Below are 14,362 nucleotides of genomic sequence, written 5' to 3' on the forward strand. Positions count from 1 at the left end.
AGTTTGGTTAAAAGAAGTTTCTATTTATTACTTTCTGGATTTTCCAAATCAAAAGATATGGCTCATTGCTAGGAGTCATTTAGGTTTTTAATTTGATTTACTTATTAGTAAATTCTGATTATTTGAGGGTTCTATTCACTAGCACCAGGTACTGATGGCCCCCCTCAAAGAAATCATGTGCATGCATGGATCAAATCGGACAGGGCTCAGAAATAATTATTTAAAAAATAGAGCTTTTACTTTTTTCAAATTTATTTCATATATGCAATTGCTTTTGTTTTACAGCAGTTAATTACATTTTCAAATTAAGACCACCCTCATTTTTACCCATGTTCTTATCTCTAACATCCACACTATAAGGTACTATGCAGATATAATGCATTTTTTTCCTCCATGGATTTAAAAATATATATACAGTGATAATATTCTTTTTAAACTTGTCTTTTTTCTCCAGATACCTTGTCTGTTCATTCTTAAGTGTATGAAAGTTGTGTGTGTGAGGATATTTAGGAAAAAAAAATAATTTCCTTCAATTCCATTTCACACTTTAATATTGAATAAAAAATGAAATGTGGATAGGGTATTCTTACAGGATTAAACATACTCTTTCTAACTACTTAAACCAGCATTTTGGAATTCAGATCTCTATAACCAAGACTAGAAGTCACCAGAAGACTTTAAAATCATTTAACCACCACAACCAGACTCATGTATGGACACAAACCCAAGGCATGAATTCTTTATATGCATAATCTCAAATTTTAACTACCCAAATAAGTTTTTAAAGACAAACATTTAAAATTTGTTAAGGAAAATCTCATCTCCATCCTTAACTATGACTCTTCATTTCAACTAAAAATCTTCCAATATGTTGAAAAAAAAAATACTCCTAAGAAAGTCATGAATACTGAAATTAGAGATATGATTCTTGTTAAATATTCGTTTCTCTTTCTGAGGGATTAACCTCTGTTCCTTTCCACGTTTCAGTTTCGCCACTTTTGATATTAACATTGGGACTCTGAGATGTCTTCAAGGGTTCAGTTTCTTGAGATTCCTTGGTATGTATATTCTTCTTCTTTTCCCTTGCAAGCAATCTGTAGTTGATAGCATTACCGATGAGCAGCCACACGCTGGCTAGGACCACAATAGCTCCACAGGCCAAATACATGTATTTATATTGTCCAGTTTCATCCACCAATTTACCTAAGAGACAAAGAATGTTTTTTAAGACAGCATAATAAATCAGCCATAAAATGATAACAGCTGCAAATAAATTCATTCCACACTGTGTACCTATTTCTTATTTAATACTAAATAAGAGTTAAAGAAAAAAAATCCTAGATGATGACTTTCACATATACATAGTAAAGGCATGTTAGAGGCACATACTACATTATTCTACCAGTATATGAAATGCATTGAAAGTTGTTGCCTTCAATAAAAGTGTGCAACCAAGACAAATAGGTATATATGTATTTGTCTATATTTTTATAGATACATACATGTAAGATACATTTTAAACCTACATATGTAGAAACATATATACATATTTACAAATGTAAACATATATATGGATATATTTATGGCATATATATTGAGATTGCTTCATCCTTTCCACATTTCCTATCTTTTCCATAAAGAGTACACATTACATTCTTTGGGGAAAATTCAAAGGCTTTGATGAGATTCCTAATGGGTCATAATATTTACTAAATGACTTTTCTATACCTAGCACTAGGCTAAACACTTTATTTGTAATTTTGCATTTAATCCTTAAAAAAATCACTATGACATATTTTGACCATAATTACATAGCAACTGTGGCAGAAACTAGGCTCTTACCAAAGTCTGTCTGCATCTCATATTCTTAACTACTCCGTAAAATGGCTTCACCAAACCTCCTGGTTAAGTGTCCTGTCACTTTTTGGACTAATCATAGTTTTTCACTTTATCTAAATCTAAATTATTAAGGCCAAACTAGTCAGGGAGAAAGTTTTTGCTCCATTTGATTATTGAGAACATTGAAAAACTAGCCTGGTACCAAATAATTGGAAGGTTTATTGACTTTTAAACAAGCTTCAGTTCTTATTGTTTATATTTAGTTTTGCCTCATGCTTATGCAAGCATCTAATTCTTAACAATAGTTATTATTGGCAAAATTTTGTAGGCGCAAATCCAAATTACGCATATGAAAATATGCATATTCAAGGTGATTCTGAAACAGACCTATTTGTTTAGTCAGAGTTTCCAACATTCTGACTAGAATTTAGTTCAGTTCAGTTCAGTTCAGTTGTGTCCAACTCTGTGACTCCATGGACTGCAGCACGCCGGCCTTCCCTGTCCATCACCAACTCCCAGAGCTTGCTCAAACTCATGTCCATCCAGTCAGTGATGCCATCCAACCATCTCATTCTCTGTCATCCCCTTCTCTTCCTGCCTTCAATCTGTCCCAGCATCAGTGTCTTTTCCAATGAGTCAGTTCTCATCAGGTGATCAAAGTATTGGAGCTTTAGCTTCAGCATCAGTCCTTCCAATGAATATTCAGGACTGATTTCCTTTATGATGGACTGGTTGCATCTCCTTGCAGTTCAAGCGACTCTCAAGAGTCTTCTCCAATACCACAGTTCAAAAGCATCAATTCTTCGGTGCTCAGCTTTATTTATGGTCCAACTCTCACATCCCATATATGACTACTGTAAAAACCTTAGCTTTGACCATACAGACAGTTACTGGCAAAGTAATGTCTCTGCTATATAATATACTGTCTAGGTTGGTCATAGCTTTTCTTCCAAGGAGCAAGCATCTTTTCATTTCATGGCTGCACTCACTATCTGCAGTGATTTTGGAGCCCCCCCAAAAAATCTGTCACTGTTTCCACTGTTTCACCATCTATTTGCAATGAAGTGATGGAACTGGATGCCATGATTTTCATTTTTTGAAAGTTGAATTTTAAGCCAGTCTTTTCATTCTCCTCTTTCACTTTCATCAACAGGCTATTCAATTCCTCTTCACTTTCTGCCATAAGGGTGGTGTCATCTGCATATCTGAGGTTATTGATATTTCTCCCGGCAATCTTGATTCCAGCTTGTGCTAGAATCTAGTTAGTGGCTCAATCTAGTTAGAATCTAGTTAGTGGCTCAGTATTAAATTTAGTTATTTGTGAAATGTATCTATTTCAACAAAGTTCCCTGTATTATTTAGATAAATGATAGGATGGACTTATTTGAGTAAGTATGATATATACATAAACAAAACCAAATTCTGTAATTTAATTTTCCATTTGAACTTTAGTCAAATATTTCTATTCATGCAATGATCAGTACACTCCTAAATACAGAAAATTAGGTCTTTTGTCCCATTAGAATTGGTATCACTCTGGACTGCCAAATAAACATACTTTCTAAATGTTTTGGTAATTTTTAGCATCATCAAGAAACCAGATATAATTTCCAGAATTAAAGTCTCTGCTCTTTCTGGATGTAGCAGTGGAAGCTCAAGTTGAAAATAATAAAAATCAGGCTCCCCCTGTTTTACTATTGTTCTACTATCACTGTTGTACTATCAAGACTAGCAGCAGCAGCAGCAACTGATAGGAAGTAACTGCAGCAATACCCACTCATTCAAAGTATTTATTGAGCACCTACTATGTTGCAGACACTATGCTCGTAGTGACGGTATGCTCCAGAGAAGACAGTTTAAATATCAAGGAGTATCAGGAGGCAGAAACAGGATGAAAAAAATGGACACTATTTTATGGCTGTATAATCTGATACCTTTAAAAGTGAGCCCCAAATCAATTACTGCCACTGACACCACGGGGGCAGCAGTTTGGCAACATTAACACAATCAGCGCTCAGGGATACTGAAATTGATGTAAGTATTAAAACAGGTCTCAGTCACAGATAGGAGTGGCAAATCAGATTCATCCATTTCCATGGCACCCATCCACTGTGTCAACTGACCTCACTTGATACTTTTTCATCCCACTATGGCTGGTGAGATATAATTTTCTCTGTCAATACTAAGATTTTATTGCTAATGAATAGACTTCTAAAACCCATTTGGTAAAATTAATTCTGTATGAAAAGATACGCCAACTGTACTTGTTTTATAATAACATATATTGACCAAAATGAGTAAGATCTACTGGCTTCATTCACTTTGAAAACTGTTTTGGTGTGACGTGGCATGTCTATATCGAGAGATATACCACCCTAGGCATCTCCAGATGACAGCCCTGGTGGACAGGAAAAAGTCAACAACTATACCACTCATTCCTGACCAAGTGAGAAAGCAAAAGGTAAATGTCAGTGGCGCCTTAAGGGTAATAAATTAAACATGAATTTTCCCACTTTCAAAATGATTCCTTTATGTCATGTAGGAAGAGTTTAAACACTGACTTTATATACAAGAAAAAAATTCATGCTTGGCCTGGCAGTTATTGTGACAATTAGGGGCAGGCCAAGAGGTCTAGGTAAATACCTACATTTAGCATTAATTAAAGCAATGCTACACAGTGATTACTAGAAAGGATAGGCCAACAAAAAGTATTTAATATTTATTACATGTAAGTCTAAGACTAAACAAAGTCTCCACTTCAAAAATAAATGTACACATGTGTCTTTACTCAGCCTCTTTACTAGATAATTTAGCACAGATACTTTTTTTTTTAGCACAGATACTTTTATAGTCATCTCTGACAGTACTTTAGATCTTAAAATCTAAAGATAAAGGTTACAAATATGGGATATAAGTATCTGATCAAGAAAATGACTTTGAATGAACTTCTCTTCATTCTTTCATTCCTATTGATACATTCCAATCAGTGATATTATAAATGTATTCCTTCCTTAAGCATGTAACAAGTTCTATATTAATATAACAAGTATATTCCAATAGGAAAACAGATTTTAACCTTTTGAGAGCATTACTTTAAATTTTTGACTTATTTTAAAAAAACAAGAGAAATCTGTTTACCAATGATAAAGTGGTATTTTATTTTTATGATATATTTTTAGCATTACAAGTCAATATAGGTAAAAATCTGCAAATCATGCTAAGTATCAGTCTAATTTAAATTCTCAAGTTCATAATACCTGGCTATAAATGAAATTTTTGTCTAAAATAGACTAACTAGGAAATTAAAAATACATAACAAGGCTAAAATGAACACATCTACAGTCTTTTAGGGTATTAGTATCTATTATTACAAACCACATTTTACACTACAAAGAAAGTTTCAGCTAATGGATATTAATTTTATGCTATTTGCTTTCTTTGTTGATAAATATTCTTACCAGCAAGAGGAGGCCCAAGGAGGACAGGACAGCACTCCACAACTGTGACGAGTCCCACAGCACTGGAAAATCTTTGAGCACCAACAAGGTCCATGAGAGTTTCAAAGAGGACACTGCTAACACTCCCAAATCCAAGGCCAAAAAATACAGCATACACCACCAGGCTTGTGTAGTCCTCAGCCAACGGGCATAAGAGATGACAGATTCCAGTGAACATCACTGCAAAACTGAAGAAGTACTGGATTCGGGGTCGGATTAATTTGGAATTGGCAATAAGTCCTACAGAAGGTCTGGCAAACATATCAACAAAAGCCATAACAGAGAGCAAGAAAGCTGCAGAATACTCATCGATTCCTTTGTCTTTAGCATATGGAGCCAAGAATATAACGGGGGCGAAGAATCCCAGAAACATGATGACATTTCCAGATAAGTATATCAGAAATCCCCTATGCTTAAAAAGGGAGAAATCTAAATACTTATTAATTTTTTCCCAAACTGATAACTTTTTTTGTCTTTTTTCCATACTGGAATCAGTTTCTCTTACACCAACCTTATTTTTAGACTCAGTACTTGCTTTGGGTTCAACAGGTCTCATAAGGGCCCCAGCCACACAGCAGTTCAACAGCAAACCTCCCAAAATCATGAAGCTTCCCTTCCAGCCGTAAGTATTGAAGAGGAACTGATTGAAAGGGGCCAAGGTGCTTAGGAAAACAGGACTTCCTGCCATTGCAAGCCCATTCGCTACAGGCCGTTTCTTATAGAAGTATTTGCCCACGATTGTTAAGGCAGGTTGCAGATTGAAGGCTAGACCTAAACCTAAAAAGAACAAAACAAAAGGAAGAAACAAACGCATTATGTCACTCACAAAAGAAATCACTTGTCAAAATGTACATTCAAGTGGAGATGGCAGAATGAAAAGGCAACAGCCCACAGTAAATAAAAAATTTAAAAATTAAAAAAATTACATATTATCAATAAGATGGCACAAAAAACAAAGAGGTTCTCATAACTAGACATCTGAGATGCATGACTGTTTCATAATCCTTTCCTTTTAAGACACAAAAATAAAACCAAGAACTTCTAATGTTGCAACAATCAGAAAATAGGTTGAAATTGGAACACAGTTCATTGGTTCTTAGTTATAATCACTTAATTCCACAAATAAATTAATCTCTCTAATCTCTCTCATTATATACACATGCAGAGAATAGATATCTTCCTTGAGGGCAAGAGTGTGTTTAAAACATGAATACTTTATGTCCAGTACAGAATAGACTGAACAGACTAAAAAGGTTGTGGTTTATAAATAATCCTAGATCTCCTGTAGTTATTTCTTTCAAAGCTATGCAAATAATAAAAAAGAGTAATCAATTCATGCCATTAATTTCATGTTCTTCATCCCTCACATTCCACATTTCATGACTATAGAGGTGAATGTGTATTAACTAAAAAATAACTTTAAGCTGATTGTTTATATGGATCAAGTGTTTCTGCTGTCTAGGGACACCCTGACAGTGCTGAGTTTTGCTTTTGAGAAATGAATTACTTCTTAGAGCTCATCAAGGTACTATTTGGCAACAGAAATGAATGTTTGTTTAAAAAGTAAATACAAGTGATTTATACAAACTACCTCTCTTTCCCCTTTAGCCTATACATGATTCTGTATTATTTAGGATCTATAGAAGTAGGAATTCTTTGGCATTTACCGATTTATGCAAATTTGAGACAGTATTGCAAATTGGTTAAGTATTTAGATTCCAGGACACTGGGTTCTGAGTGTAAATACTTAATGCAAACCTCTAATACAAATATTTGTATTTAATATTTGTAATAGTATTCAGATTGATTATACTCTTTGCAGCCAAAGATGGAGAAGCTCTATACAGTCAGGAAAAACAAGACCAGCAGCTGACTGTGGCTCAGATCATGAACTGCTTATTGCCAAATTCAGACTTAAAATTGAAGAAAGAAAAACCACTAGACCATTCAGGTATGACCTAAATCAAATCCCTTATGATTATACAGTGGAAGCGACAAATAGATTTAAGGGACTAGAGCTGATAGACAGAGTACCTGATGAAGGTTCATGACATTGAACAGGAGGCAGGGATCAAGACCATCCCCAAGAAAAAGAAATGCAAAAAAGAAAAAAAATGGCTGGCTGAGGATGCCTTACAAATCGCTGTGCAAAGAAGAAAAGCAAAAAGCAAAGGAGAAAAGGAAAGATATACCCATGTGAATGCAGAGTTCCAAAGAATAGCAAGGAGACATAAGAAAGCCTTCCTCAGCGATCAATGCAAAGAAATAGAGGAAAACAATAGAAAAGGAAAGACTAGAGATCTCTTCAAGACAGTTAGAGACACCAAGGAAACATTTCATGCAAAAATGGGCTCAATAAAGGACAGAAATGGCATGGACCTAACAGAAGCAGAAGATATTAAGAAGAAGTGGCAAGAATACACAGAAGAACTGTACAAAAAAGATCTTCACGACCTAGATAATCACGATGGTATGATCACTCACCTAGAGCCAGACATCCTGGAATGGGAAGTCAAGTGAGCCTTAGGAAGCATCACTACAAACAAAGCTAGTGGAGGTGATGGAATTCCAGTTGAGCTATTTTAAACCCTGAAAAATGATGCTGTGAAAGTGCTGCACTCAATATGTCAGCAAATTTGGAAAACTCGGCAGTGGCCACAGGACTGGAAAAGGTCAGTTTTCATTCCAATCCCAAAGAAAGGCAATGCCAAAGAATGCTCAAAATACCACACCATTGCACTCATCTCACACGCTAGTAAAGTAATGCTCAAAATCCTCCAAGCCAGGCTTCAGCAATACGTGAACTGTGAACTTCCAGATGTTCAAGCTGGTTTTAGAAAAGACAGAGGAACCAAAGATCAAATTTCCAACATCCATTGGATCATAGAAAAAGCAAGAGAACTCCAGAAAAACATCTATTTCTGCTTTATTGACTACACCAAAGCCTTTGACTGTGTGGATCACAATAAACTGTGGAAAATTCTGAAAGAGATGGGAATACCAGGCCACCTATCTGCTCCCTAGAAACCTGTATTCAGGTCAGGAAGCAACAGTTAGAACTGGACATGGACCAACAGACTGGTTCCAAATAGGAAAAGGAGTATGTCAAGGCTGTATATTGTCACCCTGCTTATTTAACTTATACGCAGAGTACATCATGAGAAACGCTGGGCTGAAAGAAGCACAAGCTGGAATCAAGATTGCCGGGAGAAATACCAATAACCTCAGATATGCAGATGACACCACCCTTATGGCAGAAACTGAAGAAGAACTAAAGAGCCTCTTGATAAAAGTGAAAGAGGAGAGTGAAAAAGTTGGCTTAAAGTTCAACATTCAGAAAACTAAGATCATGGCATCCGGTCCCATCTCTTCATGGCAAATAGATGGGGAAACAGTGGAAATAGTGGCTGATTTTATTTTTTTGGGCTCCAAAATCACTGCAAATGGTGATTGCAGCCATGAAAATTAAAAGATGCTTACTCCTTGGAAAGAAAGTGATGACCAACCTAGACAGCATATTAAAAAGCAGAGACATTACTTTGTCAACAAAGGTCTGTCTAGTCAAGGCTATGGTTTTTCCAGTGGTCATGCATAGATGTGAGAGTTGGACGGTGAAGAAAGTTGAGCGCCGAAGAATTGATGCTTTTGAACTGTGGTGTTGGAGAAGACTCTTGAGAGTCCCTTGGACTGCAAGGAGATCCAACCAGTCCATCCTGAAGGAGATCAGTCCTGGGTGTTCATTGGAAGGACTGATGCTGAAGCTGAAACTCCAGTACTTTGGCCACCTGATGCAAAGAGCTGACTCATTGGAAAAGACCCTGATGCTGGGAGGGATTGGGGGCAGGAGGAGAAGGGGACGACAGGCATCACCGACTCAATGCACATGAATTTCGGTAGACTCTGGGAGTTGGTGCTGGACAGGGAGGCCTGCAGCTCATGGGGTCGCAAAGAGTCAGACACGACTGAGTGACTGAACTGCACTGAACTGAATTGAATTCCAAAAAACTGATATGAAGGAACCAGTAATCAGCTTTGGAGAATGACAGGGTAGTATGCTCTCTGATTCTACCTCAGCCATACTTGTGAGATATGCAGAATGAGTGTAATTATCAATAGATCCAATGTCTAAGTAATGAAACTATTGTCAGCAGCTTGTAAGAGGAAGAACTCAAATTCCCAGGAATTGTGTTTTGAGGTTCAAATTTCTTTACATTATCCCATCTTCCTCCCTTGCCCCCATTTTGTCATCTGGAATTTTGCTTTCACGTGTTAATGCAAGTTCTCCTTAGGAGTTCGTGCTCATCTATTTCCTACCTGGCATGGTAAAAGGAGCATGGCATTGGAAATGAAAGATCTAAGTCTGCCTCAACTACTTACCTATGTGTACTACTGGGCAAAATACTTAGACTTCTTAAATTCCAGTTCCCTCAACAAGAACAAAAAAGGGTTTTGCTAAAATCAAGTGAGGTCTACAGCTCCAAGATGATATATAATGATGCTGTGATGATGATTATTACATGCTAGTATTTATTTAAAAGTGACAAAATGCTGGATACTCTGTAAAGTATCATATATTCATTTTTTTTTTACAAATGAATGAATATATAGTTCACTGAATATATGGTTCAAATGAACATATGGTTCATTTTTACAAATGAATATATGGTTCATCCTACATATTTCCTTTTCCTCCAAAAGGAAAGAGCTATCATTTTTCCATTTTAAAGACAAAGAGATGGAGGCATAAGGAGGGGTATTTATCCACGATCACACAGCTAATATGTGCTGAGTTAGGTTTAAAAGCTATACCTGAATGATTTCAAATACAAAGAAGTACTGGCTGATAATGACTTAAGATAAATCTCTTATAGTTATTTTTAATGGTTGACTAGAAGCACCAGGGCCTTTAAGACTCAAATAAATGGAACTGAAGTTAGAATAACATAAAATACAATTGATATTTATGATACAGTAACATCAAAACCATCTTTTTCCTAATACATGACTTTGTGGGCCCAGCCTGAATTCTATGGCCAAATGAAATATGGCTGACCCTTGAACAATGTGGGGTTTAAGTCTCACCCTCTACACAGCTGAAAATCTATGTATCATTTACAGCCAGCTCGCCTTCGGATTCAACCAACCATGGACTGGGTAGCAGAGTAAACCCCCGCAGTACAAATCCATATTGTTCAAGGTCAGCTGTACCTAGTATTTCTTCACAAAGGAAACGGTATTCTCTCCACCATGACAATCCTTAGACATAAGAAGATTCTCATTTAAAATGTCAAAGATGTCTTACAAAGTCAAAAAAGAAGAGTTGTCCATAGGTTGTAAAGAGTAAATTTTAACATCACTATCACTGTAGGCTTTAATACATCTCATTTTTCAATCAGATGATGCATTAATGCAAGGTCAGACTGACCTAAAGTCAAAAAAATATATATTTACCTTTTTATTTGTGAGCAAAAGGAAATAATTAAATTTCTTTATATACTGAAGTCTAATTTTTCTAAAACTTTGAGTGTAAATTTGTGTCATGCAATTTGCTGTTGAAGTTAATAAAGATCATATTTTCCAAATGTGCATATTCAGGTAAACTAGAATCTACAGAAATGCTTAAGAAACAACTATAACCTAATGACAGGAACTCATTTTAAAATATTTGTGTTTAGTGGCAAATGTGTCTTTCAAAGCTTTTAAATAGAATCCTTTAGTAAGAAAAGGTAGGGAGGCTCATGCAGAGCTCTACCACTAATCAGAACACAGGCAACAATTCTATTGTTAAAGCTAATCAGTGAATCCAGGAAACATCTTTTTGACACCATTTTTAACCTATTATGAGTGATCAGTCAGACACTAATAGTAATAAGTAATGAAAGCAATTTTTTTTTAATGAAGCTATTTATATGCCAGAGAGTCTATGTCCACAATATCACCTTCATGACCTGAAGATTAAATGTTGAAACAGTAAAAACAAACCAAAGAAGTTTTCTTTTTGACATTTATATCATAGCACATAATCATGTCTGATAACTTGCTTTTTCCAATTCTTGAAATTAGTTTGATTGGTCAGCCTATAGCCAGGAGTTTAATATGCCAGATGATAATCCTTTAAAGTATATAGCATCTGATATAAAAAAAGAAAATCAAAGAAAATAAGAATGTTCTGTTGCTCATGCTTCTGACAGAACTTTGCAAACAGTAGAATTGTTAAGCAGAAAATAAGCTGAAAACAGATCTTCACTTACCGCAAATGAATCCCATTGTGAGGTAAAGCTCTACTACGTTGGTACTATAGGAGGCCGAGACCATTCCCAAACAGCATAGCAAACCTCCTACCATCACCACTGGCCGGCTACCGTATTTATTCACCAAAACGCTACTTATGGGACCTGAGGTAGAGAAGAAGTTAAGAAATATTCAGTGGCTGGGTTCTTTACTTATTTATAACATTTGTTAATTTTGAAAGTTGAGAAAGCACATTTGAATGATCAAAGGAAAGTATTAGTTCATGTAGAACAACATGAAAACTTTTCAATACTTTCTAATCCATTTGACTGGTTATCTTACCCATATATCTACAAGCACATAAAATAATAAATTAGAATTGTTTAATATTGTTTAGTAGGACCATAATAATTCAACTTCTGACAGAAAAGCTTTTTAATTAGACATAGCTAAGCTTGTTGTTGTTAACCTCTAAGTTGTATCTGACTCTTTCGCATCCCCCATAGACTGCAGCACACCAGGCTCCACCGTCCATGCGATTTCCCAAGCAAGAATGTTGGCGAGAAGTGCCATTTCCTTCTCCAGGGGATTTTCCTGACCCAGGGGTCAAACCCAGGTCTCCTGTATTGGCAGGCAGATTCTTTAATGCTGAGCTACTGGGGAAGCCCTAAATACCTTAATAAATGCAGATAAATTTATTTAATAAAAATTTAAGGATTATGTAAATGATCTATCTGTTAGAATTTTATTTTCTGGAATAATGTATGTTTGGGCACACATATATATGGCCTTAATTGAAGCTGACTTTTTTTTCTTTTTATTATACCCCACTGTGACTTTTTAATACCATATTTTTTTATTTTAAGACCCCAACTGTTTACATATCTTATTATATTAGAAATAAGGATTCTTATACTGACAGTCTCTTAACAATCCCTGTTCATCAGGGGGCCACCAAGGGTAGTAATGTTGCTGCCATGCCTTAGGTATGTTTGAATTCATTTCAGTTTGGTCACTCAGTCATGTCTGACTCTTTGCGACCCCATGAACTGCAACATGCCAGGCTTCCCTGTCCATCACCAACTCCTGGAGCTTACTCAAACTCATGGCCATCAAGTCAGTGATGCCATCCAACCATCTCATCCTCTGTCATTCCCTTCTCTCACCTTCAATCTTTCCCAGCATCAGGGTCTTTTCAAATGAGTCAATTATTCGCATCAGGTAGCCAAAGTATTGGAGTTTTAGCTTCAGCATCAGTCCTTCCAATGAATATTCAGGACTGATCTCCTTTACGATCAACTGATTTGGTCTCCTTGCAGTCCAAGGGACTCTCAAGAGTCTTCTCCAACACCACAGTTCAAAAGCATCAATTCTTCAGCACTCAGCTTTCTTTATGGTCCAACTCTTACATCCATACATGACTACTGGAAAAATATATCTTTGACTATATGGACCTTTGTTAACAAAGTAATGTCTCTGCTTTTTAATATACTATCTAGGTTTGTCATAGCTTTTCTTCTGAGGAGTAAGTGTCTTTTAATTTCATGGTTGCAGTCACCATCTGCAGTGATTTTGGAGCCCAAGAAAATAAAGTCTGTCACTGTTTCCATTGTTTCCCCATCTATTTGCCATGAAGTGATGGGACAAGATGCCATGATCTTAGTTTTTTGAATGTTGAGTTTTAAGACAACTTTTTCACTCTCTTCTTCCACTTTCATGGAGAGGCTCTTTAGTTCCTCTTTACTGTCTGCCATAAGGGTGGTGTCATCTGCATATCTGAGGTTATTGATATTTCTCCCGGCAATCTTGATTCCGGCTTGTGCTTCATCCAGTCCCGCATTTCCATGATGTACTCTGCATATAAGTTAAATAAGGAGGATGACAACATACAGCCTTGACATACTCCTTTCCCAATATGGAACCAGTCTGTTGTTCCATGTCCAGTTCTAACTGTTGCTTCTTGACCTGCATACAGATTTCTCAGGAGGCAGGTAATGTGGTCTGGTATCCCCATCTCTTGAATTTTCCACAGTTTGTTGTGATCTACACAGTCAAAGGCTTTGGCATAGTCAATAACGCAGAAGTAGATGTTTTTCTGGAATTCTCTTTCTGTTTTGATGATCCAACGGATGTTGGCAATCTGATCTCTGGTTCCTCTGCCTTTTCTAAATCCAGATTGAACATCTGGAAGTTCATGGTTCATATACTGTTGAAGCCTAGCTTGGAGAATTTTGAGCATTACTTTGCTAGCATGTGAGATGAGTGCAATTGTGCGGTAGTTTGTACATTCTTTGGCATTGCCTTTCTTTGGGATTGGAATGAAAACTGACCTTTTCCAGTCTTGTGGCCATTGCTGCATTTTCCAAATTTGTTGGCTTATAGATTGCAGCACTTTAACAGCATCTTTTTTTCAGGATTTGAAATAGCTCAATTGGAATTATTAGGTTATTATTTCTATGGCTTGGTTAGACAATGATGATTCCCACACATTTCAATAAGACCATTTGAAAAAGTAATATGAATCCTATTGTTGTCTGAAAAAGCTTCTGCTGAAACTTTCTGGTAATGTCAAGGAAGTACCACCATCAAAACTTTTAGAATGGGTGCAGCAGTGTAGATGGAACAGCCAGAGAAAATGGAGGCTCTCTCTATTAAGACAGGCTCCTCACCAACGAGGAACAATCGTACACTCTGACTCAAAAATCAGTTTTGAAGAGCTCAGTACTGAATAGGATGATGTTTTAGGAATGCCTCATGCAATGTATTTTATGTACATTTTCTAATGTATGTGTATG

The 14,362-nt window shown here is 36.3% G+C and overlaps 1 protein-coding gene across 6 annotated transcripts in view; it reads right to left on the minus strand.

Moving 5' to 3' along the window:
- Positions 1-234: 234 nt before the first annotated feature.
- The window catches only part of SLC16A7 (solute carrier family 16 member 7), a 180,784-nt gene continuing 166,656 nt past the window's right edge, over positions 235-14,362 (minus strand). For all 6 annotated transcript variants that reach the window (XM_043888498.1, XM_043888476.1, XM_043888506.1 and 3 more), the window contains 3 exons: positions 11,588-11,731; positions 5,298-6,113; positions 235-1,203 (listed from right to left, as the gene is read on the minus strand). In XM_043888498.1, the coding sequence (XP_043744433.1) occupies positions 932-1,203; positions 5,298-6,113; positions 11,588-11,731 (1,232 nt within the window). In that variant the 3' untranslated portion in view covers positions 235-931. The remainder of the gene's footprint in view (positions 1,204-5,297; positions 6,114-11,587; positions 11,732-14,362) is intronic.

The sequence above is a fragment of the Cervus elaphus genome, chromosome 3 (assembly GCF_910594005.1).
Source record: "Cervus elaphus chromosome 3, mCerEla1.1, whole genome shotgun sequence".
Classification (NCBI taxonomy): Eukaryota; Metazoa; Chordata; class Mammalia; order Artiodactyla; family Cervidae; genus Cervus; species Cervus elaphus.